The 25,024-nt window shown below is 41.6% G+C and overlaps 1 protein-coding gene across 1 annotated transcript in view; it reads left to right on the top strand.

Moving 5' to 3' along the window:
• Positions 1–25,024, top strand: part of RHBDF2 (rhomboid 5 homolog 2) — a 93,254-nt gene that overhangs the window by 44,275 nt on the left and 23,955 nt on the right. The window contains exons 2-9 of the mRNA XM_034408570.3: positions 11,000–11,156; positions 12,778–12,908; positions 15,010–15,202; positions 15,884–16,096; positions 18,343–18,471; positions 21,267–21,397; positions 23,541–23,753; positions 24,461–24,572. Of these exons, the coding sequence (XP_034264461.1) occupies positions 11,025–11,156; positions 12,778–12,908; positions 15,010–15,202; positions 15,884–16,096; positions 18,343–18,471; positions 21,267–21,397; positions 23,541–23,753; positions 24,461–24,572 (1,254 nt within the window). The 5' untranslated portion in view covers positions 11,000–11,024. The remainder of the gene's footprint in view (positions 1–10,999; positions 11,157–12,777; positions 12,909–15,009; positions 15,203–15,883; positions 16,097–18,342; positions 18,472–21,266; positions 21,398–23,540; positions 23,754–24,460; positions 24,573–25,024) is intronic.

Genomic DNA, 25,024 nt, shown 5'->3' with positions numbered 1-25,024 from the left:
CAGTCTTTGACTCCTGGAAACTGTCTGGAGAAGGTTTTCTTGGCTACATTTTCGGATGTGGTTTGCAACTACTTTCTTCCTAGGGCTGAGAGTGTGAATGGACCAAAGCCACTTAGCTGGATTTGTGCCTAAAGCAGGCCTAGAACTCACAGTCTCCTGATTTTTAGCATGGTGCCTTAACCAATATCCCAGTCTGTCCCTCTTTGAAGAATTGGTACCACCCAAAAATTACCCATGAGCTAAGCTTTCTGTGATGGAGCCAAAATAATTACCCTTGTTTGTTAGCTGATTAATGTTCTAAAAGATACAAACCTTTGGAAATAAGCTTGAAAAAGGAAGATTATTTTTCAAAAACTATAAGGTAGTTGCTTGGCTATATTCTAGAAATACTGAAATATTGCTTCTTGGTTGATAGATTGATTTAGAATGACTATGCTGCAGCATTATATAATCAACGCTAACCTATAACTAAATTTTATTTGGGACTTTGTTTATGAACGACTGCTAAACTCATATCCAAATGCAGCCTTCCCACACACTAATGTATTTGGAACCCAGGCCTCAACGTGCCTAGGCATTACCCATTGTGTGTGCTGGCAGGGGATGATGGAAGATGTCATTCAAATGGGAGCAGCTGGTCTTCTCAGTCTGGTGCTCTCCCAGTGTGTTGGACCACAAGCCCTGATGACTGAGAATAGTGGGAATTCTAGTCCAATATTTCTAAGGTAAAGGTAAAGGTTCCCCTCGCACATACGTGCTAGTCATTCCCGACTCTAGGGGGTGGTGCTCATCTCCGTTTCAAAGCCAAAGAGCCAGCGCTGTCTGATGACAATTCCGTGGTCATGTGTTACCTTCCCACAAAAGGCGGTCCCTATTTTTCTACTTGCATTTTTACGTGCTTTCGAACTGCTAGGTTGGCAGAAGCTGGGACAAGTAATGGGAGCTCACCCCCTTATGCCGCACTAGGGATTCGAACTGCCGACCTTTCTGATCAACAAGCTCAGCGTCTTAGCCACAAAAGGTGTCAAATTGTAGAAGATTGAAATAACTGATATTAACCAATATCAGTTATTTGGGGTTCCACAGAATCCTAGGTTTGCATCAGAGGTCACTAGCGGTTCCCTGGAGATCATGATTTCTTTTTTAAAAAGAGACCAAACAAAACCCTTCCAACCTCCAACACTGGGTTGGCCTGCCGGAGTATGTGCATATGCTGGACAGGGGTGGGGAATTGCGCATACACATGCAAACAGGGAGATGACCAGAGCATGAGCAGAAGAGTGAGTGAGGACTAAGGAAGAGAGGAGAGGGGAGCACAGCAGGTGGTTAGAGAGAGAGTCACCCTCTCCTTGTGAGGGCTCTCCTTGCCAGTGCATGCCTGCCTTTCTTGCAGGTACAGTGGCCCAGGGGGGCTCTGCCTCAAGGCAGGTACAGAAGATCTGGGGCTGGTCTGGTCTGGGAATCAGCAGCCTCAGGAACCATCCACAAAGGTGGGGGAGAAGGAGACAGAGGAAAGGAAGACGTTTAATTCTTTATTTTAATTTACGAACACACTTAATGCATCTATACGGGTGTACACAGGAGACAAATACAATTTTGTAACTTCTGCCCTGAATTTGAGTCTGAGTGTGCAGAGGTTCCTGAAACTTGAAAAACATTTGAAAGGTTCTTCCAGGTGCAAAAGGTTGAGAAATGTAACAGACGCATTTCCAAAACAGTGTGTTTTAGCAATGCAATGTAAAGAGCGGCGTACAGTTAATTGGTCAGAGAAAATTCTCTCGTCTTCTATTGTTCCATGCTGAGGCTCTATTTATTCACCTTCGCTATCTCCAGCCTGGTGCCCTGCAAATGAAATTGGATTTTCCACCTCTGTAATTCCCCAGCTAACATGGCCTTCTGCTATTTCATTCCTGTGGAGATAAGCCTTTGTTTTCCTGCTGAGAGAAAGAGTTTCTCTTTCTGCCGTGCCAGGTCATTTATTCCATTTTTGTTGAAGAAATGCCTTGGTGGTCCCCAAAAAGGGCTGATTCTCATCATGTGGCTTTGAGCTCCCTTGGGCACAATAGCTCTTGTCTTGCTTGCAGTCACCCGCAAGAAGAAGGGAGGTTAAAGGAGCTAGGCCAGAGCTTCTGATGGTCCTCCTTTCTTTCTGAAAAATTCATTGTTAAATGCTCCTCCTTGGCAGGTTGCCAGTCATGGAAAAACAAGTCATCCAGGCCCCAGATACAACTATGTGCCAACTGATGAGGTCTGTTGCTATGCTGGTAGAGTGTGAATTCCAGTATTTTGCCATTGTATTTGCTAGGTGATTAAAAGCAAAGAAAGAGAATTCTTGAGGGTAGTGCTGGCAGCCGAGTTTGATGGCCATTCTTGTGTAATTAGTCATTCTCTCTGTGAATGGGCTGCTCGCTTGCCAAAGGAACATAACCCCAGTTTTCCCTTCATTTATTCATTAGTTTATTTTGGTTTTTGCACAGCAACTTAAGAGAGTGTACACAGCACTCTCTCTTCTTATTTTGCCTTACAATAACAACTGGTAGAGAGAGCAACTGGTCCAAAGTCACCCACAAAACATTTGTGGCCAAGAGTAGACTAGAACTGGACCTTCCTAATGGTACCCCTAACCTTAAAACGCCATTTTTGGGATGTGTATTGTTCAAGTCTGGCCTTCCTGCCTGAGGTAAATTGCAGACACCTTTGCCAGAAACAGCCTGAACATATAGGACAATTGGGGGGAGGGGATGACACACTGCTATTTGGGCCTTCCGAAGTAAATGACAACTCCTTAATAAAACTTCCAATTGATTTCAGGTAGGTTAAGTAATCTTACCAATGCATAACTTCCTACAGGAAATAGAACACTATTTTACTTTTAGGTTAGATTTGGCTTAGGAAGATGCATGTCTTTTGTGGTGCGTTTAGTGTGTTAAGCACTCTGAATGAAGTTCAAAGCCCTGCATGGTTATGACAAGATTTGTTTCCAATAACCTGCTATAGGATCTCCAAGAACAAGAAATATCCATAGGAGGTGCAGGAGTCCACCTGAGATCTCTCAGATAATTACAAGAAGCTAATTAGATATATCAACGCACCCTTCAATCCACTGTGTCTGTTTGGGGGGTCACCGAAAAAAACCATTGCCTTGTTGCATTTCTATACCATTATTCCTGCTTTTCGGGGTGGGGGGGGGAGTTGGCTGAAGTCCTTTCTGCCAGCTCTGGTGGTTTCTAATACCTGCTGGTCTTGTTTTCCTATTTGTGGATTGTATCGACTTGTATAAATATTTTCTCCCTCAACATTAAGATGGCGATGGTCCCAAAATTTATAATGAATGAGGCAAACTACTAATGCATCAGCCCCTCTTTCTCTGTTGACACGAGCTCTATTTCTTGCCTGCTCAAGCACTTTGAGAATTGCTGTATAGGATGCTTGTCCTCCTGGGATACTTGAGGGCCTGGATTATTTATTACATTGCTCCCTTCCTGAGAGGGGCCTCTTAAACATTTATGGCTTCCTCTCCCATGCAATGTATTTTTGCTGGGATGCTGGACTAAGGCTTGCTGTTCTTCTCCAAAAGAAGAGATCTCCCTTTAAGGTAGCTATGAAACTAATACAGGAGGCTTATCAGCTGGGCATAATGGACACAGATGCTCTCAAATTTTACTGCATGTGCACACACAAACACCCACCTGATACATCTCATAGGTCTCAGAAATGAGAAAATTGCTAAACTAACTATAGTGATATGCTTTAACTGAAATTATGTTATATAGCTGTTTTATCCTAATCATTTCCCTATAAATTTTGAAGCACGTAAAGCATTGATATTGGTCTGCTAATTTAATTTAGAGAGGTTTCAACAGATAGCTGTACTTATCTGACCACTAACGCTTAGTGGGACCAGACTGGTTAATCCTTGTAACTGAGATTCCCAGGGCTATAGATAAGACTGGGGAGCTGGAAAAAGAAAATCTAGAAGGCCAGGACAACCATTTCCATAGGATATATGTTCATCTTCTTAAAACATCCATGAGACAAGTTTGACTTGAAGGAGACTTTTCTATTTTGATGACCTATGACCTATGAGGACCCAGTTTGTGGGGGCAATAAGCTGACTTTGTATAAAATATACAAAAGAATGAAGGCTATTGCTTAATGCATTGTAAGCCGCCCTGAGTCTCCGGAGAAGGGCGGCATATAAATCAAATTTAAAAAAAAAAAAACCTACCCCATATTTCCATTTTTTTAAAAAAATATCCTTCAAATACTGTATATTATTGAGCAGCTAAAATAATAGATTTAAAGCGTTGTATGATAGTTCATTTAGTGTTTCCCAAAGAGTGTGTTTCCTATATTGAACCACTGCTCACATTGGATGGGATTTCTGATTATTTTAATTGATTTATCTGGAGAGGGGCACATTGGTGAGGAAGGAATGTGTAAAAGCCATGGTGACACGCTTTTAGAAGCAGCATCCAACTGCAGATCAGATCAGACAATTAAAAGTTAGAAAGCTGAAAACCCTAGTTTTAAAAATGCTCTTGGCAAGAGTTAGGAAGGATTAAGAATTCTGGGAGTCCCCATATTTTAAAGCTGCAAAGGTTGAGAAACATTAGTATTCCTAACAATTCCATCTCTCTGCTTATCTTCTATGCACTTGAACTTGCCTAATAAAAACACTGCAGTCTATATTGAGCCTCCTTGTTTACTATTTTTCTCCTCCCAGTAAGCCTCCAAGGTGCCACAGTAAGGCTCTTGTTTATTTTAGGCCAGCAGAGAAAGCTTGAATAACACGAGGCCACTGCCCTCTAACGGCTATTTATGTCATTGCAGTGAATTTTTAAAAATGTACTTGATGGAACTTGGTATGTCTGAAGAACAGGAAAATAAATACATACTTTTGCCAGGGAGTATGTAGCTTTGTTATTGCTTAAGCCTGTCCTGCAAGAGTAAAACAAGAGGGACATGTTTTACCACAATGGCACATCATGTTTGCCACATCCACATTACTAATAGAAAAAACTCCAGCTGGGAATTAAATATCTTTTTAAAGAAGCATCATTTTATCTGACCACCCTATCTTCTATACTGCAGACATGGTTGTGTAAAAACAAAACCACACACAAGTCAGGGATATGGTTTGAGTGAGAAGACATATTTAGAACTAAAGAATGGGAATCTCTAATCCAAAAATGATTTTATTGTATGAATGGAACTTGGTCTGATCATACAAAAACTTCTGTTTGTTTCTTTCAAGACTAATTTAGGACACAGACTCATACTTTTTCTGGTTTATTAAAATCAAAACTACCCTTTCCCCAAACCCCCAAAGCAGCTCAACCTCCATCCTTGTCCAATGTTTGGAGGGAGGGAGAGAAGAGCCAGTCTTCCCAGACTTCTAGAAGGCTAAAAAGACAACTTGCTCGCTGTGGCCAGGGGACAAGAGTTATACTAATATTGAAGAAATGGGGTAATAGAATCATTAAAGAAAGGATGCAAACGGAGGGACAAAATGAAATGTGAATGTCAAAAATTAAGATAACTTTTCTAATTAGTTTAAATAATTAAATCGAATTGTTGAATTGTCCCACAACGAGTTGTTCCATGCTGGTTCCAAGAGCTGGAATTGCCATTCACAATGCAAATCTCCAAGGTCCCAACAGATGGCAATGTTGAAAGCAGGGGACTTGGACTATGCCCATTCTATCTAATATAGTAGGATTGGTAGATACCCTCAGGGAGAGGTGATACCCAGGTAACCTGGCCCTCTATTTTAAACCAAATAACCAGCACTCTGAATTGCATTCTGAAAGCAGCTGGAAGCCGGTACAGCTCCCGCAACTGTAGTATTATTCAGGTGAACCATGGGGTATCCAAGTGTGCCACATCACTCTGGGCTAGTTGCAGCTTCTGGGTGGTCTTTAAGGGCAGCCCCATGTAGAGTTACTTGGGTTGTTACAATCCATTTTTAAGATGCAGCACAAGTTGGTATTGGACTATTTTCTGAGCATTAGTGCAGTGTTGGTTAAGCATTTATGAATGGATATGTACCATTTCCTTCTAATCCATAGGCCTTTCCAGCTGCTAGAACCAAATGGAGAAGCTGTTTCAAACTGGTGTCCTCTGAGTATACTAGAACTTCAGCTTTCTTGATCCCCAATCCAAGGGGGATTTCTTTCTTTCTTTCTTTCTTTCTTTCTTTCTTTCTTTCTTTCTTTCTTTCTTTCTTTCTTTCTTTCTTTCTTTCTTTCTTTCTTTCTTTCACACCTTTATTATTTTTACAAATAATTCATGGCAGCGAACATATCCAACACATCTCCCTCCTCCTATTTTCCCCACAACAACCCTGAGGCTGAGAGAGGGTGACTGGCCTATGGTTACCATGCTATTTTTCATGCCTAAGGCAAGACTAAAACTCATGTCTCCCACTTTCTAGCCTGATGCTGCATGGAGAATTCTGGACACTTTGAACCCTCTTAAATAGAAGGCTGTTTGGTGACATCTGCGTATCTTTTTTCTAAAGGCCAGCAATTTCATATGAGAGATCTTTAAGACTCCTTGGATGAATGGTTAACTATCAATTTGCTGTCAGTAAAGCCCAGAACTTTTTTCTTACCACTATTTGTCTCAGTTTTTCAAAATCTTATTTTTTTAAAAAAAGAAAATGCCTTGCCTTTTCACTTAAGGGTGAATTCAGAATTTCTGCAGATTCATTCATTCATCTATGAAACCTGAATGTTACCCATTTCCAATGATTCCCAACCGGGGGGGGGGGGCTCACAACTATCAAAACAAGAAAATATAAAACGGTGGCGCAGTGGTTAGAGGGCAGTATTGCAAACTACTTCTGCTAATTGCTGGCTGCCTGCAATTTGGCAGTTCAAATCTCACCAGGCTCAAGGTTGACTCAGCCTTCCATCCTTCCGAGGTGGGTAAAATGAGGACCCAAAAATTGTTGGGGGCAATATGCTGACTCCGTAAACCATTTAGAGAGGGCTGTAAAGCACTGTAAAGCAGTAAATAAGTCTAAGTGCTATTGCTAGTGCTAGTGCTAAAACTAATTACCAAGGAGGAGGGGGGGGAAGAAGACAAAATATGGCAAGAATGACAGAGTGGATAGATAGTTTTCATGGCTCTTCTAAACAACAGTAGAGTGAGGGCCATCCAGATCTTGGGAGAACCTCATTCCAGAAGGCAGGTGCTGCTTCTACAAAGAAGGTGCACTTCAGGGTCCTTTTAGATGACATTGATTAATCGAAGGAATCCAGAGCATGCTAATCGTGCAAGATTGAATTGGCTGGGCAGATTCTTCTTCTTTATTAGTTCCATTGTCATGCTTTGCCTCTTGAGCAGATTTGTGCTGTGCCGTCATATAAATAATAGTGACCTCAGCCAATTGAAACCCCTGGCTGACCTTTGTTAGGCTTGGAAAATGAGCAGAGCTGATTAGTACTAGGATGGGAAACCACTAACCAATCTCAGTGGTATAAACCAGATTAGAAAATTATATATTACCCTGTTTCCCCGAAAATAAGAAATCCCCCTAATAATAAGCCCAATCTGGCTTTTGAGCGAATGCACTAAAATAAGCCCTCCCCCCCAAAAAAAATAAGCCCTCCCCAAAAATATTTAAATGCATGCGCAGCCAGTCTCCGCCATTTCCTCTGGTTAGGGTTAGGGAGACAGACCTGGAAATCAGGTAAGACGGCAAGAGGACGGCTCCACATGCCCCAAAATAATAAGACCTCCCTGAAAATAAGGCCAAGCGCTTATTTCTGGGTTAAAAAAAATATAAAACAGGGTCTTATTTTCGGGGAAACACGATTAAAAAAAAAACTAGAACAAGGCAGTGACAAATTTTTTCCACAACATTGGCTAGTAATATAACACCACCAGGAAAATTACACCAAGGCATAGTAAGGTCACCAATCAAGCTTGACTTGAAGAGCTTTTATCTTTTACCCCAAGTTGCTGATATATAATTATTGTCATTGCAGCTCAGGTAAGGACATGGCTATTTAATGCTGTTAATGGCATTGGTGTACCATACCTTTCTTGGAGCTTTTGTAAGAGATTATTCTTATCATATTAGAATGCGAGTAGTTGGGTGGGGAATCTTCTCTCTTGGATATAAGATACAACATCGACCCCATGAAGGACTGCATGAACAAAAATAGATGCTATTTTTATGGAGCCTTAGAGACTCCTGCTATGGTCTGTGATCTGATGTATATAATAATCGAGTCACCAGCTACATGTTATATGTAAGATATTATTTAACCATTGTGTAAGCTGTTAGGAGCGGTTAGCTTTTCCCATGATAGTATTAATAGGTAAAAAGGCTGAGGCAGTCTTACCTAAATAGCTCCGGTAGTAAAACTGGTGAGGTCACATAAGTGGCACTACAAACCCTAGCTGACCCATCCAGCAATTGCAAAACCTCATCTGTTTGTGTTCTTGTAGCATGACTCTCTGAAGCTTCTTTCTTCCTGCAGAGAATGATACAACTGCTGGTCAGTGTGAATAGGTCAGGATTATTATCCTTAATCCTTGAAGGTCCCTTGCGTAAACAGGCTTAGGATGACTGATTTGACAGGTTGAAAAAGTCTACTACCACAGAGACAGATGGATTGTCTCTGAAGCTCCGATTCCAATCTGAATCCAAATCTCACCAAAAAAAAAAAAAAAAACCCTTCATTTCTGGGGCTCTTTCTGGAAATCAGTGAACAACTGAAGGTGTTTTTAAAAATGGAGTGAAAGAATTGATTTAAACGTTCATATTAAAGGCACAAATCCCTTGAGATGCCAAACTTCAAATGAGCAACGGGTTTCTGTACAAGAATAGTGTTTTTTGTGTGTGTGTGTGTGTATAATTAACATAAAATGAAATAAGACTGTGAAGACCTTTGGGGAAATATATGTATGTGTGTATGTATGTATGTATGTGTGCATGTATGTATGTATGTATGTATGTATGTATGTCTCTTTAGCCAGGTTCTACCTACGTAAACCAAGATATTATGCAGCCCTAGTTCAGCGAAATCACAATTCACTAGTTTCTGGGCTTTTTTTTTCTTCTGGCAGCCAGCAGACCCTTTGCTGCCCATTGGGAGACTAAGATAGATCTATTTCGGCCTTATAAGGCCTCATCAGTTAGCCACACCCTCATCTCATGTATCCTCCCTGTATAATATCTTGGTTTACATAGGTAGAACCTGACTAAAGAGACATACACATAAAACCTACGAAAAAGAAAGAAAAACAAATATATATAAATAAATAATTTTGCAGGGATTACCAGTTTAGGAAAAGGGTCAGTAATTTATGAGGTTACTAAAAGTCAGGCTCCCAAATTATTTCACTTGGCTTCCTCTCATCATTTCTAAGTAGAGTTCCAAGATTTGAAAATATTTTTTAAAAAGAGACTGGAATGATGTGCCCCTCCTGACAGTTTCTGCTTCATGTCCAAACTGCTTATACCTAAGACCCCATTAATGTTTGGTTCTCCATTCTGTTTAGAAAAAGTTTTTAATCCATTGTACATCGGTCCTATATCCTCATATGGAAATACTGGCCTGTAATGTGAAATCTGAAGTATTTCCCATTCTAGTTAAACATAATTTCCTGAAAATATACAAAATAATACCATATATATTACCTTTGCAGGTAGTCCTCATGTAAAGGCACAATTGGGACTGGTAGACATGTTGTTAAGTGAGATACCAAGTGAACACAATTTTCAATTTTTCTGCTGGTTTCTCCATTGACTGCTTGTTAGAAAAGCAATAGCACTTATATATTGCCCCATAGTGCTTTACAGCCCTCTCTGGATGGTTTATAATGTCAGTATATTGCTCCCAACAGTCTGTCCTCCTTTTACCAACCTCAGAAGGATGGAAGGCTGAATCAACCTTGCGCCCTGACAAGATCGAACTCCAGGCAGTGGGCAGAGTTTGCCTGCAGTACTGCATACCACCAGGACTCCTTCCACAGTTTAGAAGCTGACTGTGAAGCTCACAGATGGCGATCATGTGATTGTGGGATGCTGTGACATTGGTAAATGCCACCAGTCCCATGACTGCAGAGATGCTATGACAGTAGTAAGTGTGAGGAGCAGCCATAAAATTACTTTTTAGCACTCTCATAGCTTTGAACAGTTGCTAAACAAGGCTGTCATTAAGTGAGGACTATCTGTAAGCATACTCTTGAAAGATTAGCTTAGTAATTTTAGGTAGGCAGGGTACAAATGAATTAAAATAAATAAACATTGATTAATCAGTGGCTTCTGGTTGATGCGTGTCTAAATCCTGAGCTGGAGGGTGAAAACAGTATAGTTGTGGTTTTGCCTTATTGTTAATTGGCTTTTTGCCCTGAGTGTTCTTAGCGTTTTTATATTGTTTCCATATTGCTTACCTGTTTTTAGACACTTGAGTTGCAGACCTGCAAATCAAAACTAATTTGTTAATTAATACTTTGCACATTACCAAGCTGAAACCAGCTGTAGTTGTTGCTCAACGAATGTTGATCTATTGATCCATCACAGTGATGAAATGTAAAAATTTGTTACTATCGGTTCTGTGGGCATGGCTTGGCGGGGGGGGGTAATGTGACTGGGTGGGCGTGGCCAACTTTTTTTTTTTTACTTTTAAAAGTTAAAAAAAAACTCTGATGATTGCGTGACTCAGCTGGAGATGTGGGGGGGGGGGGCGTGCAGGGATTTTTGCTACCAGTTCTCCGAACCACCCGCCGCCATTGCTACCGGATCAGGCGATCCGGTCCGAACCGGGAGCATTTCACCCCTGATCCATCACCCTCCCTAAATCTTCTTTCCCCAAATTAGAGCTTTCAAAGTATGTTGGGACTGCTTTCCCTCTGGTGATTGGGGCGATGGTTGGAAGTTACAAGGAGGATGCCTTTAAATGTGGGGAAGATTGCCTTTAATCAAATGAACACGAGGGAGTACTCAATTTTAAATTCCTTGCTTCTTTCCTCATTACAGGTAGACCAATACGTTCTGATCCAAGATGGCAGACAGCGATAAAAATGGAAGCAGCCGTTCTAGCACCAGCAGCAGTCGACTTCAGAGCAAGAAGCCCCCCAACCTCTCTATCATGATCCCACCAGTGAAGCCTGAAGAGGAAAGCAGCCAAACAGTGGTATGAATTACTGAGATCCATAAATGTCTATTAACTGTGAGATTTCCACTGTTACGTGCTATCTGAAAAGATGTCTCTTATGTACATTACTGTAGTGCAAAAGAAAAAAAAGCACTTCAAAATCAAAACATCCTGTTTCAAGTGTGAAATCAGGCTGTTTCAAGCACAAAGCCGTGTTTGGTGTTTAAAAGCCAGTTGCTCTAAGATAAAACACTTCCCAAATGCTCCTTATGATCTGTTTCGCTCTTGAAAGCAATCTGATATTAGCTGTTGTTTTGAGTCTCAGAGAACTGGCTTTCAGCTCCTGTAATGGAATGATCATGGTTTGTTTACTGGTTCACTGTTCAACCCCACCATCATAGACTACACATTGACACCGAGAAGGGAGTGGGACCACTGAAATTCAGTGCTCCCAACTCTCAATCTTTGTGCAGAAGGATACAACACTCCACACCTTCGAACGTTGCTGAAAGATCTAATAGTAAAACAGGAGCTGCACTCCCCTCGGTCAAGTTTTAACCTTGGTGACCCACAAAAACAATCATGCCATCTCCACCCATTCCAGATTATCTGCTTCAGCCAGGGTCCTTTGTGTCTATCGCCTTCTGCAGAACCTTCCCTGAAAGGGGAAAGATGAGACACTGGATATAAGTTGTCTAATAAGAGTGTTTCAAGTGTTCATGTCTTCTGGCTGCAGTATTCAAACATGCAAATATGCTGCGGTGTTCTCTCCTTATAAGATGGCTGTTAGAGGTTCAAGCTAAATTGGATTTTGTTCGGTGGTGAAATTCAGCCGGCTCTATCCGGATTGCGTGATCCGGTAGCACCGGCGGCGGGAGGCTCTGCCCACCCACCCGAACATCATCACGTCCTGTTTTTGACCCACTGCGCATGCACAGAAGGCTCTGTGCACGTGTGGAGGAGGCGCGCGTGCTCACATTTGCAAACCGGTAGCGAAGGTAAGTGAGTACCACCCCTGATCTCGTTGATCAGAATTGTTACCATTTCAGTAAAACCATTCCTGAATCTAGATGATCTATCTTTAGATGGACCGTCTTCCAAAAAGCCACTCTAGTAATAATCTTTAAGATAATCAGCCAGTTGAATTACATTAGCTTTTATTACATTGACTTGCTATGTTGCACCATTTAAAATCAGTATCTATTCTACTGTGCATACTCACTACCTAGTGACAAGGGAGAATGGATCATATAAGCACAGTATAAGGAACAACCTTTTGTAAGCTCCAGCCAGTTCTTTGGTATTCTACAGAGACTTTTTGTGAATGTTGCACTTCCAGGAGTAGAAAATTTCATCCATCCCATCCCTTATTCCATTGCTTTTTTTCCTTTTCTCTTTCACTGGTCCCTAGGTTATAAACTGCTCAGAGGCAAGTGTGTAATTTGATCTATGTACTATTTTACCCTCACACAGATATCTGCGCCTGACTAATTAGCTCTCCCAGTTTATCTAGCCATGAACTGGAGAAAGATCCTGATCCCTCCGTGATCAGGAAGTATAATTTCTTGAGAATTCATAATTTGTGTGGATAGTTTGAGTGGTCTCGGATCAATCCGTCCTCCCCATCCCCTTTGCTGATGACCTCAATGTCTCTCTTTAGCTTCTGAAAAAAAACCCAGCCCTTCAAAAAAGTGTGAGCCTCCAAGAGTCGAGATTGAAGAGACAGGACAGCAACTTCGAAAGACATCCTGCCTTGCATAGGCAAACTTCATTGTCCCAGAGTATTCGCAAGTAAGGAGAACTTTATCCTAACGTGTTTAACTTATCATTATTTGTTTGTCTGATTTCTTCTATCTATTCTGCTTCTCGTCTCATAATAATGGCTCTGGGCAGCTTACAGCATTTAAAAACAAAGCAATAGTAATATGAATATGAAATATGAAAAACGACAGCTGAGGATAATTTGTGAGTCTGTGAGTGCTTGATTTTTGTGTTTGCTGCGCTGTTAGTAACATTAAAAAGACTTGGTAGATATTTTTGAAACTCAATTTCTGGTCCTTGTAAATGAACTTAGACTCACTGAATTCATTTGTACACTAAGCACACTTTCGTCTTGAGAATGTATAGGCTCCCAGTTTAACTGAATGTCATTATGTTTGCAATCAGTGCTTTAAGAGCCGTGGTAGTGCAATGGTTAGAATGCAGTACTGCAGGCTAATTCTGCTGACTGCCAGTAGTTCGATTCTCACCAGCTCAAAGTTGACTCAGCCTTACATCCTTCCAAGATTGGTAAAATGAGGATGTTGGGGGTAATATGACTCTATAAAACAGCTTAGAGAGGGCTGTAAAGCACTGTAAAACGGTATATAAGTCTAAGCGCTATGGCTATTGCTTTAAAAGATTAGCCAGTGCTCAAACCTGGACTTGCTCAAAACTGAGACCTGTGTCAAACAAAGGGAAATAAGATTGATAAAGTATCAACTATTTCTTGTGAGCTATTTTACATTATACACCAGGGGTGTCAAACTCAAGGCCCGTGTGCCAGATATGGCCCGCAGGGTGCCGGCCTGGAAATGGCAAAGGACCGGCCCGCGGTGCCTCTGGCAGCCAAAATGGGGCACAGGGAGGGCCCGTGTGCCCCTCCACTCCTTGTTTTGGCCAGCAGCATGCCGCAGGAGGCATCCGTCCCATCTCCCTCTCTCCCTCCCCCCTCCACCCCGGCCCATGGAGAATTACAATGCTGATCCGGTCCTTGAAGAAATCCATTTTGACACCCCTGTTATAGATAGATCTTGACTTACTTCCACAATTGGAATTTTAGTTGCTAAGCCATAGGTTCATTAAACGAGCCGTCACATGATAAGGACTAATTTTATAATAGTTGTTAGTTGTTGTTAAGCAAATTACATGGTCCTCATGTGAACATTAAGTGAATCTGACATCCCCACATGACTTTTTCTTGTTGGAAGCTGACTGAGAAGTTCACAAATTGTGATCACATGACTGCAATGTGCTGCAAACATTATAAATGCAAGCTAGTTGTTCAAGTGCCCAAATTTGCAATCACATGACTGCAGGGATCATGCAAGGGTTGCAACTTCAAGGACAAGTCAAAAGCCACTTTTTCGGAGGCTGTGGAAATTTTGAACCATCCTTAGTCAAGGACAACCTGTATGTTAGTCAAGGACAACCTGTATGTGAGATACCGTATTTTCCCGAAAATGAGCCCTAGCAGATTTTTCAGGATGCTGGTAATATAATCCCTACCCCAAAAATAAGCCCCAATTAAGATTGTTAGCCAGACAGACGCATTTAGTGTTGTATTTCCCAGAAAATAAGACATTACCTGAAAATAAGCCCTAATGCATCTTTTGGAGCATAAATTAATATAAGACCCAGCCTTATTTTCAGGGAAATACAGTAGTTGTGTTATTATTCCTTCTCCACATCAGTTGTTAAGCATGCCCATGGCATTTTCATAGAACAGAGCCATTTCCAGAATTTCCAGAAACTGGAAAAAAAAATAAACAGAAGAAAATATAATCCATAAAAAGGGGCTCAGCCCCACCATCAATTTGGCATGCTTTACCACAGGCTAGATTCCATTTATTTTTTTTCCTTAAATATATTTTGAAGATTTGATGAAAAAAATTGAATATTTCTATCCACGATTCTTCATGTTTATTCTGTCAGCTTTAAAAGTGTCCCTACAATCCCCACCCACTTCCATCTATGAAAACACGTCCATAGATCAGCCATTCGTGGAAACAAAACTAGATAAATTTTCGGACCTGGATGGATTAGATGCCCTCAGTTACTTTCCTAAAATCTTGAAGTTGCTTGTGAAGCCATGGTTGTCTTATGGCATTTGTCTTCTCTTTTCTATACTCAGAGGAGCAGCCCAGTGGTTTGGCGTCAGCAATGACTGGGATGGAAAGCAGCAGAATTGGCAGCGCAAGAGCCTTCAACACTGCAGCCTGCGCTATGGAAAACTCAAACCTGCCTACAGGGAAATAGAAGTGAACAGCCAGGAGGTGCCTTCTTTCCAAGGCACAGAATCCCCAAAGCCAACAAAAATGCCCAAGGTAGGTGTCATTGCATAAGAGAGTCGGTAACGCAGACAAACAGTCATGCTAGATTTGGCTGTAGAAAAGAAGTTATAATCCCTCTTGGATGTACAGCTTGAGGGGAAAAGGGCCACCATAAAGTCAGAACTTCATCTTTTGAAGGTCTCCCAAGTTCAGCTCACTGCCAAGTGAAAAAAATCTGTTATCAGCCAATAACAAACTCCACCTCAGGATCTGGGAATCCACAGTCAGTCAGAGGAAATCTCATCAGGTGAAGAATAAGATGGCACCCCTCTATTTACACAAGTCATCTAGCTGTTCAGGAGGCCAGCTTATGGCTGTGAAGAAAATTACCTGGCATTGTCCCACCTCATTTGCAACTGAGGTGATGGCCTCCTTTTGCGGAATGAAAGAGTTGATCCTAATTCTCCCTTCCTGTAAGGAAACTTAAAGAGGTTATGGGTGGCCACATTCTCAGAGAGAAACGTCATCTGTTTAAAAGGACTCTATATCAGATGATGGGAAAAATCATGATTGAAAGGGATCAGGGAGATGTTGGTCAGAGGAAATCCTATGACGGGAGGGGAATTAAACATTTGTCTAAGGCACCGTCCCATTGTTGATTCAATTAAAATTTAAAGCAACATTCCTGTTCCATTTCAGTACTGACTAATTGCTTCAATTGTTTTATCCTTTCAGATTGTAGACCCTTTGGCCCGAGGCCGTCCCTTCAGACACCCAGATGAAGTGGATCGTCCACGAACCCCACATCCTGTCCTTCCCCCTCTGACTCCTGGCGTTGTGTCCTTGGCATCATTAGGTAGTGTACGGTCAGGCTACACCCGCCTGCCCCGCAGGAAAAGGGAATCCGTGGCCCATATGAGCTTTAAGGCAGCTGCAGCAATTATCAGAGTGAGTTCTAGTTTTGTGGTAAAGCTCTGAGCTTCAGTTCTTTACTTCTTTAAATAATGGTGTCAAGGATGTGATATGTCTGCTTCTTTATCTTTCTGCTCACCAACAGCAACACCAGAATTCCAGAGAAGGAAAAAAATTGTGGATATATTGGATTTCAATTCAAATCTGAACTGGAAAATATATTAAATCCCAGTTTGCAATTATTTCTCCAAATAATTTTCCTATTTCTGCGATATGTGTCTGCAGTTATATTGTGTGGGAGGGCATTTATATTTTTGCTGGATTCTCCTACTTCACAGTTCCTGTGGATGATTTTTTTCTGAAACTTCACATTAAATCCTAATTTCAACGAGATTGGAGAATCAGTTACTTTACTTTTGAAATAGTTATACATTATATTTTGTTATGCTGTTCCTTCTAAGCTTGTGTTTGAACTCTGGAATTCAGTGAATCCATGAAAGTATAATTACCTTGCCAGACTTAGATGATTTTCATATTCCACGCTTTCTAAAGTTGAGGGTTATGAAGTAGGTTGTCCAGAGAACGGTTACGATCAAAAGAAAACCGTGTTTGGTGAGCACACAAATAGGCACACAATGACGGCATATTCCCCTTCTAAGACTGGAAACCCTAATAGGTACACAACAGAAGTAAAAGGATATTCTCAATTCAGACTATCTGAATAGAAGTATCACCAGAGGGAGCTGTTGTACAGCACAGAAAAAGAATGGAGAAGTAGATTTAGTGACATTTGGCTGGAAGGTGGATGCTATGTAAAACCATCTACTTCATAATTAGAACCAATATTAATATTATTGGCATATACCCAACAAACCGTGCCGCAAAACAGAGATTTATTTAAACGAACCGTGTAGCTATCTTGGCTTAAACTGTATCTCGAACCTGTTTGGATTAAACACTTCAGATAATCATGTGCCAAGTCCTGTGCCTTCCTCTTAGCAGGCATCTTCCCTTTTGGAAGGCAACTTTAGGGCTGATCATGTCCTGGTAACTCCAGTTGGAGTTGAAGCTGCTGATAATAGCTCTTGTTCAACATTTATGTGAAGCCACTGGGTGAGATCATCCGTGGTTTTGGGGGGGAGTTCCATCAGTACGCTGATGATACTCAGCTGTACATCTCCACCCCAGACCATCCCAACGATGCCTTGGAAGTGATGTCTCAGTGCCTGGAGGCCGTGCGGGTCTGGATGGGGAGAAACAGGCTTCGACTCAACCCTTCCAAGACCGAGTGGCTGTGGCTGCCGGCATCCCGGTATAGCCAGCTGACGCCATCGCTGGTTATTGGGAGCGGATCACTGGCCCCCACGGAAAGGGCCCACAACTTGGGCGTCCTCCTGGATGCACGGCTGTCTTTAGAATGGCATATGACTGCCGTGGCCAGGGGGGCTTTTTATCAGGTTCGCCTGATACGCCAGTTGCGCCCCTTTCTGGATCGGGACTCCCTACGCACAGTCACTCAAGCACTCGTCACCTCTCGTCTGGACTATTGTAACGCTCTCTACATGGGGCTCCCCTTGGGGTACACCCGGAGGCTCCAGCTGGTGCAGAATGCGGCTGCGCGGGGGATTATGGGAGCGACGGGGCGCTCCCATGTGACTCCTCTCCTGCGCGAGCTGCATTGGCTTCCGGTGGACTTCCGGGTGCGCTTCAAGGTGTTGGTGATCACCTTTAAAGCGCTCCATGGCTTAGGGCCAGGGTACTTACGGGACTGCCTTCTGCCACCAATAGCCTCCCACCGGCCAGTTCGCTCCCACAGAGAGGGCCTCTTCAGGTTGCCGTCGGCTAGACAATGCCGGCTGGCGACCCCCAGGAGGAGAGCCTTCTCTGTGGTGGCACCTACCCTTTGGAACAATCTACCCCCAGAGATACGAGTGATCTCCGACCTCCGGACTTTTCGTCAGGCCCTAAAAACTCATCTCTTTCAGTTAGCCGGTCTCTCTTGATTTTATGATTTTATGGTTGATTTTAAATTTTGATATGGATTTTAAATTGATAAATTTTAAACTATGGGCCAAATTTAATTATTTTAAATCTATTTTTAATCGTACTTTATGTATAAATGTTTTATTTTGGCTGTTCACCGCCCTGAGTCCGAAAGGAGAAGGGCAGTATAGAAATTTGAATAATAAATAAATAATAAATAAATAAATAATAGCCTGAATCATTAATAGTGAATGTTTTGAACCTGACCATTCACCATTCCAATTTGTTTCTTACAACAGGGGCGATCCGTTCTGGATCCTTCAGTGCAAAAACGCAGAGGCAACAAACGGAGCTTTATGTATCCTAGCTTCATGGACGATGATGCGGTGGATGGCATGGATACATTTGACTCTTCCTTCTTCAGTAAGGCAAGCATGGTTCCATGGCCTTCCTGTTACATTCTCCTCCTCTGCTCTGACCGCTCTGTATCGCTCCTTCTATGGTTTCTGCTGTCCTCTTGTTAAATTTGCAAAGGGAAGGAACTGCAACAGTTCAGAAAACCTTTTTATGGATTTTGAGAGCTTTCTCGCTTCTTTATTGAGTCTCCCTCTGTTCCCTCTCTTTTCAGTTTGTGATGCTGTGCTACCCATAAATTAAAAATCCTTGCGCCATTTCAAAGCAAGCCTTTGTTTCAAGCAAGTGGTCATGCTTGGTGCCTTCTGATGATCCTGGGAGAAGCTGAACCTTCAGCCCTGTGAAGTAAAACAGGCTGCCAGGCAAAAGAGATTTTGAAAGTTCTTAAGTCTTTGATGCCGTCTTTCCAGCCCAGATCTAACAATTTTACTATGGCTTATATATACATTTTTTAAGGTGGATGTGCTAGCATGATTGTTAAACCATTCATGATTGTCTCACCCATTCATGAGAATACAGCCCCAAGCACTGCTCTTCTGGAAGAGGATTGGGATTTTCCCCCCAGATATTTCTATTTTTTTTCATGCAAGAAATAAATAGGCATGTATACTCAACAGCCCCATGTGTGAGTAACATCATTCCGGAGGCTAGGCAAAAAGACTAATAAGATCAATTACATTTCAAAATAAAACAAAACATAGTCTCTATTAATTAATATCATATTTAGCTACATAAACTTTTAGGAGCTTGAATATTTTATTATTATTAAAATACTCCTTGCTATAAGATACGGCCTTTTCACCATGAATTTAAAGGAGGCAAAACAGGTTCACCAACAGCGTTCTTCTAGGTAAGCTTCCAAAGTGGGAGATTTAAACTGACCCACGCTTGCCTTGAATTCCTGTGGATTTCGACTGTATTCTACTTGATTTCTACTGTAGCTGTAGCATTAGGACAAGTCACAAGGAAAACAGCTGGAATATAAATATTTGGGTTGCTTTTAATCTAGGCATGCCTGGACATGTCCTTTGCCCAGAGGAATTTATCTAGCAAATGGGGAGGGGAGATAGATCCATGACATCCTGCAGCTAGCATTGTCCCAATTTTAAAAACTGGTCATGAAGTGGTGTTTCTGATACAGCATGAATGGCGTGGGAAAGAGCTATCCGACAGGGGCCCTCACTGGGTGAAGGTAAGGCTCCTTCCACACATTGGGATGAGGGAACTATTTTTGCCTGGCCTTGCTTCTAGTAATTGCACTCTCACTAGTTTGAAGCATTATTTGTTTGGCAAAGGCACTGTTGATGTGAATTATTTTGTGCTCAGAAAACATTGCAAGGGTCCACTGTGCTACTGTCTGACTGATTTCTTTATGTTCCCTTTATATTGCACTATTCACACGGCTTGCTAAGCTTTGCTAAGACTTACATGTGAACATGCACAATCACATCCGCTGGTTCTTCTTGTAAATAAGCATGGCTAGCAAATTATGGGCAGTGCTGCAGAGAGTAAGCCAGAAGTCCTGGATCAAACAAAATGCTTAAATGTTGAGTTCACAGCCTGTAAATTGTGGATTGCATGTGAACCTTGTGAAGTATATAGGAGTGGGGCAAAGGGGAAGGCTGAGTGTGAATGAAAGAAGATGTTTACATGTCCATGGTATACAATATATTTTGCTTTATTTCCCCTCCCCCCCAACTTTTCCCATAGATTGATTCCTCTCACATTCCTGCCTTCCCTTCCATTTTATTCCATTGGAAAATAATGAATTTGAATTGAATTACATTTTTGGAAACTAAGTTTCTATAGATCAATGTTTCTCAATCTGGACTACTTTAAGATATGTGGACATCAACTCCCAAAATTCCCCAGCCAGCCACTGTTACAGATTGTCAGTGAAGCTTACCCTGGGAATTGCTAGCGAGTGCAGTTGGCTTATTGTTAGCTGAGCTATATTATGGCTTGATCTGTCAGGCAAACGTAAGCAGAGCATTGATTGTATGTTTAGATGCAAAATAAATTGTCTTCAAATGTCCTACATTAAACTCTTTTTTGATGATGTGAATTTATATTGATTATGAACTAAACCTGCCATTCAAAAAAACAAAGCCACCCCTTCTACTTTATTGGACTCTCTGGCTAGCCTTTGACTGTAATGATTCCTTCCTTCCTTCCTTCCTTCCTTCCTTCCTTCCTTCCTTCCTTCCTTCCTTCCTTCCTTCCTTCCTTCCTTCCTTCCTTCCTTCCTTCCTTCCTTCCTTCCTTTGCTTGTCATACACACACACATACACTATATATATGTGTGTGTACATATGTATGTTTGTATATACACACATACACTGTGATTCCCCCCAAATAAGACCCTGTCTTATATTTTGTTGAACCCTGAAATAAGCACTTGGCCTTATTGCCATGCGCTCAAAAACCCGATTGGGTTTATTATCAAGGGATGTCTTATTTTGGGGGAAGCAGGGTGTGTGTGTGTATATATATGGGTGTGTGTGTTTGGGTGTGTATGTGTGTGTATTTTCTCATTGATTCATTCAATTTGCTTGGAAATTCTGGCAACTGCAGCCTCATCATATCTGGGGGGGGGGGTTCCTATATAAAACATGATATTGGGCAGTAATCCATAATCCAGTAGGCAGTTTGTGTGTGCTGCTTTTTTCTATCAGATGTTACAAAGGTGTGTATGATTAGATACCTAGATAACAATGGTGTTTGCCAGAATAACTGGATCCTTCACTGAACAAGGTATACAGTTCTCACTTGAAATGGGGCCATGAGGAACAATTCCCCTTTCTTACAGGTTGATGCACATGAGGAGATGTGCTCCATGCAAGATGATGTATTTGAATCCCCACCTCTCTCTGCTACTGGCTACCGTGGGCTTGCCTTACAAGAAGACGGCAAGTCACCCGAGGCTGACCAACCTTTCCAGTGAGTCTTAGACACCCATTTGGACTGATGGCCCATCACCCCTAGCCTCCTGTTCATAGGAAATGTCCCCTGATTCATGTCACCAACTGTGAGCTGTTGTTGCCACAATCACCTGGAAACAAAGCTTTCCTACTCCAGAGAACCCAAAATAAACCCAACACACATCCTTTTTTCTATGACATTCTTGTTTTGGATTCTTCGTGCTATAAAGGCTACTTTGTCACAGCAAGACTTTTAAAACAATCCTAAAATAAAGTGCTTCCATTTGTCAGCAACAATTTATCTTCCAGTGAACTATAAACTGTACTCCTGGTTTTTGCTGCTTCACGACTGAATTATAGATGCATGTCTTGCACTTTTAAGATATTTATAAAGTATGTCATCCTGATAAGTATTTGAAGGATGGAGACGACATTTCTATTATGAATATAAATATTCCCTGCAAAGACCATTTTAAGTAGTTTAAAATGGTATCAATATCTCTTTCCTCAGAAAGTGAAAGCTTTGGAACAGGAGGATCTGAAGCAGGGAACTAGCCTTTTGAAACAAGATTGGCCACTTGAATTGCTTGTCTTAAATGCTGAAGACATTTACATCTAAGAGTTGTAGACCAGTAGCCCCCAACCTTTTGGGCACCAGGGACCGTTTCCATGGAAAATGTTTTTTCCGCAGACTGGAGGGGGTGTAGTTTTATGTGCTGCCTGCATCCCACCTATGGGACTTCACTTGTTTGCGTGGCCCGGTTGCTGGCATGCACAGCCCATTGCTGGTCCACGGACCGGGGGTTGGGGACCCCTGTTGTAGACAATGCTAATCGCTTGTCTTAAATGCTGAAGACATTTACATCTACCCTGTTTCCCCCAAAATAAGACATCCCCTGATAATAAGCCCAATCAGGCTTTTGAGCGCATGCAATAAGGCCCAGCGCTTATTTCAGGGTTCAAAAAAATATAACACAAGGTCTTATTTTCAGGGAAACACGGTTAGTGTTGTAGAGAAGGTGACAGTTGCAAGGTGGAAAAGAATAATTCAAACATAGTGGAGGAGAGGAAAGATGATATTAAAAATTCAGATAAGTAACTCTGATGCACCAAGAATCAAACAAAGACACTTGAATCTTGGTCATCTTATCATTTCCTAGAAAAAAAATTCTGTTCAAGATTAAACTTAACTCAATCAACTGCTCTATTGATTTTCTTATCTTTCTCTGCATAAAGTAGGCATTGCAAAAGAAAATGTGCTGGGGTGGGAGGTGGCAAACAGAGAACCAGTTACAGGTAATCCTCGACTTACAATCACAATGCAGCCCAGAATGTTGCTAAGTGAGAAATTTGTTAAGTGGGGTTTTTGCCCCATTTTACAATTTTTCTTGCCACAGTTGTTAAGTGAATCGCTGCAGTTGTTAAATTAGTAGCAAGATTGTTAAGTGAATTTGGCTTCCCCCTTGACTTTGCTTGTTGGAAGGTTGCAAAAGATGGTCACATGTCCCCGGGACACTGCAACCATCATAAGTATGAACTTACATTCAGTTGTCAAGCAGCTGAATGTAAACCACATGACCATGGGGATGTAGCAAAAGTCATAAGTGTGAAAAATGGTCAAAAGTTACTTTTTTCAGTGCTGTTGTAACTTCGAACGGTCACTAAACTGTTATAAAGAGCCTTGGTAGCGCAGCAGACTAAAGTGCTGTTAAGTAGCACCAGCTGCCTGCAATTACTGCAAGTTCAAATCTCACCAGGCTCAAGGTTGACTCAGCCTTTCATTCTTCCGAGGTAGGTAAAATGAGGACCCGGATTGTGGGGGCAATAAGCTGACTTTGTATAAAAAAAGAACACCGCTTGGGGGGGCCGAAAGCCCTACTAAGCAGGTATATACAAAAGTATGAAAGCTATTGCTTAACGCATTGTAAGCCACCCTGAGTCTCCGGAGAAGGGCGGCATATAAATCGAACCAATAAATAAATAAATAAGTCGAGGATTACCTATCGGGCCCATGATACTTCAAAGACATGCCCATTTGCTGAGATCAAGTAACATTTGCAGAACACAATTCTTAGAATCCTGGAATAATTCTATATGTATCACTGTTGTCAGGCTGTCAAACTCATGCTGAGTTTTCAAATATGTCCTTTCTTGTTCTGCAGGCATGGAGGAGCTGTTGCCCTCAAAAGCCTCCAACAAACAACTTCTGCTCCGAAGAGGGGCACTCGGATTGCTTCCAGGGTGAAGCACTTTGCCTTTGACCGCAAGAAGCGCTACTATGGGTTGGGAGTGGTGGGCAACTGGCTGAACAGAACGTATCGTCGGAGCATCAGCAGTGTGGTACGGTCACAGCTGGAGATCACAGACAGCCACAGGTAGCAGCAGACCACCAAAGCTCCAGGGTGACTATGGATTAGTCGTTTTCTTGCAGTCCAACCTGCCCAGTTGGATTGCTAGGGGGATGAAGTTAAAGGAGTCCCTTTTAAATGCCTCTTTGAACTTGGAGAAGAAGTAGGATTAAAATGTAACAAATCAGTAATTAAGTCACTCTAAAGTGTGTTCACCCCATAGCAGAAATAAACGATCTATTTGTAGGTGGGCAAGGAGTGTATTTCAATTGGAAAAGGGGATATTTTGACTGTGGAAGTTATCTGTCGTTCTCTTCCATGTTGTGTCCTGGATACTGCATATTCATTGTCTTTTGTGGATCAGATACTTACTGAATTAGCCATGCTTTCTAAATGTTTAGGTGTAGTGGTGGCGGCGCAGTGGTTAGAATGCAGTATTGCAGGCTAATTCTGTCGACTGACAGGAGTTCGATCCTGACTTGCTCAAGATTGACTCAGCCGTCCATCCTTCTGAGGTCGGTAAAATAGAGACCCAGATTATTGAGGGCAATATGCTAATTTTGTAAACTGCTTAGACAGGACTGTAAAGCACTGTGAAGCAGTATATAAGTCTAAATGTTAGGGTTAGTTGGTCTCTTTCTTAACAAAGAATATCAGACTGAGATTTATCTACAGAATCTTTTCTAGTTTCTGACACTTTCTACCACCCTTTCTTTCTGCTTTGTCTGAAACAGGCCTTATTTTACGTACTGGATCACATTTGTCCACATCATCATCACTCTACTTATCATTTGCACTTACGGATTTGCTCCAATCGGCTTTGCTCAGCATGTGAAAACAGAATTAGTGAGTCTAATTATATTTCAGTACTGCTTACTTGGTGGTTTCTGTGAAATATGAAAATGTGAACATCTTTTCTACCCCATCTTTTAAAAACCTCTGGGTGGCCAGCTACTATTTAAAAGATACCTTGGTATATAATTAATGTTAGTTTAGCGATTGCCTCATTTAGTCACCATTCCTAATTACGACTGTAATGAAAAAGTAACTTTGCAACCGATCCTCACATGTATGTCCTTTATAGATCAATAAAGCAAAGGAAACCTAAAGTAAGATTGTAAGCACAGTCACGGTTTCACTTAGTGACCACATCATTTAACAACTGAGATATTCCCAATTGTGGTCACTAAACAAGGACTACCTGTACAATGTAAACTATTGAAAATAAAGCCGGCATATGTAACCATTACATATTAATTACAAATGAAGAATTTTTGAAGTAAAATGCAACCTTTCTC

This window comes from Pantherophis guttatus, chromosome 2 (genome assembly GCF_059756535.1).
Source record: "Pantherophis guttatus breed Tessera chromosome 2, ASM5975653v1, whole genome shotgun sequence".
NCBI lineage: Eukaryota > Metazoa > Chordata > Lepidosauria > Squamata > Colubridae > Pantherophis > Pantherophis guttatus.
Note: the sequence above shows the minus strand (reverse complement) of the source record. Positions and strands in the feature narration are given on the sequence as shown.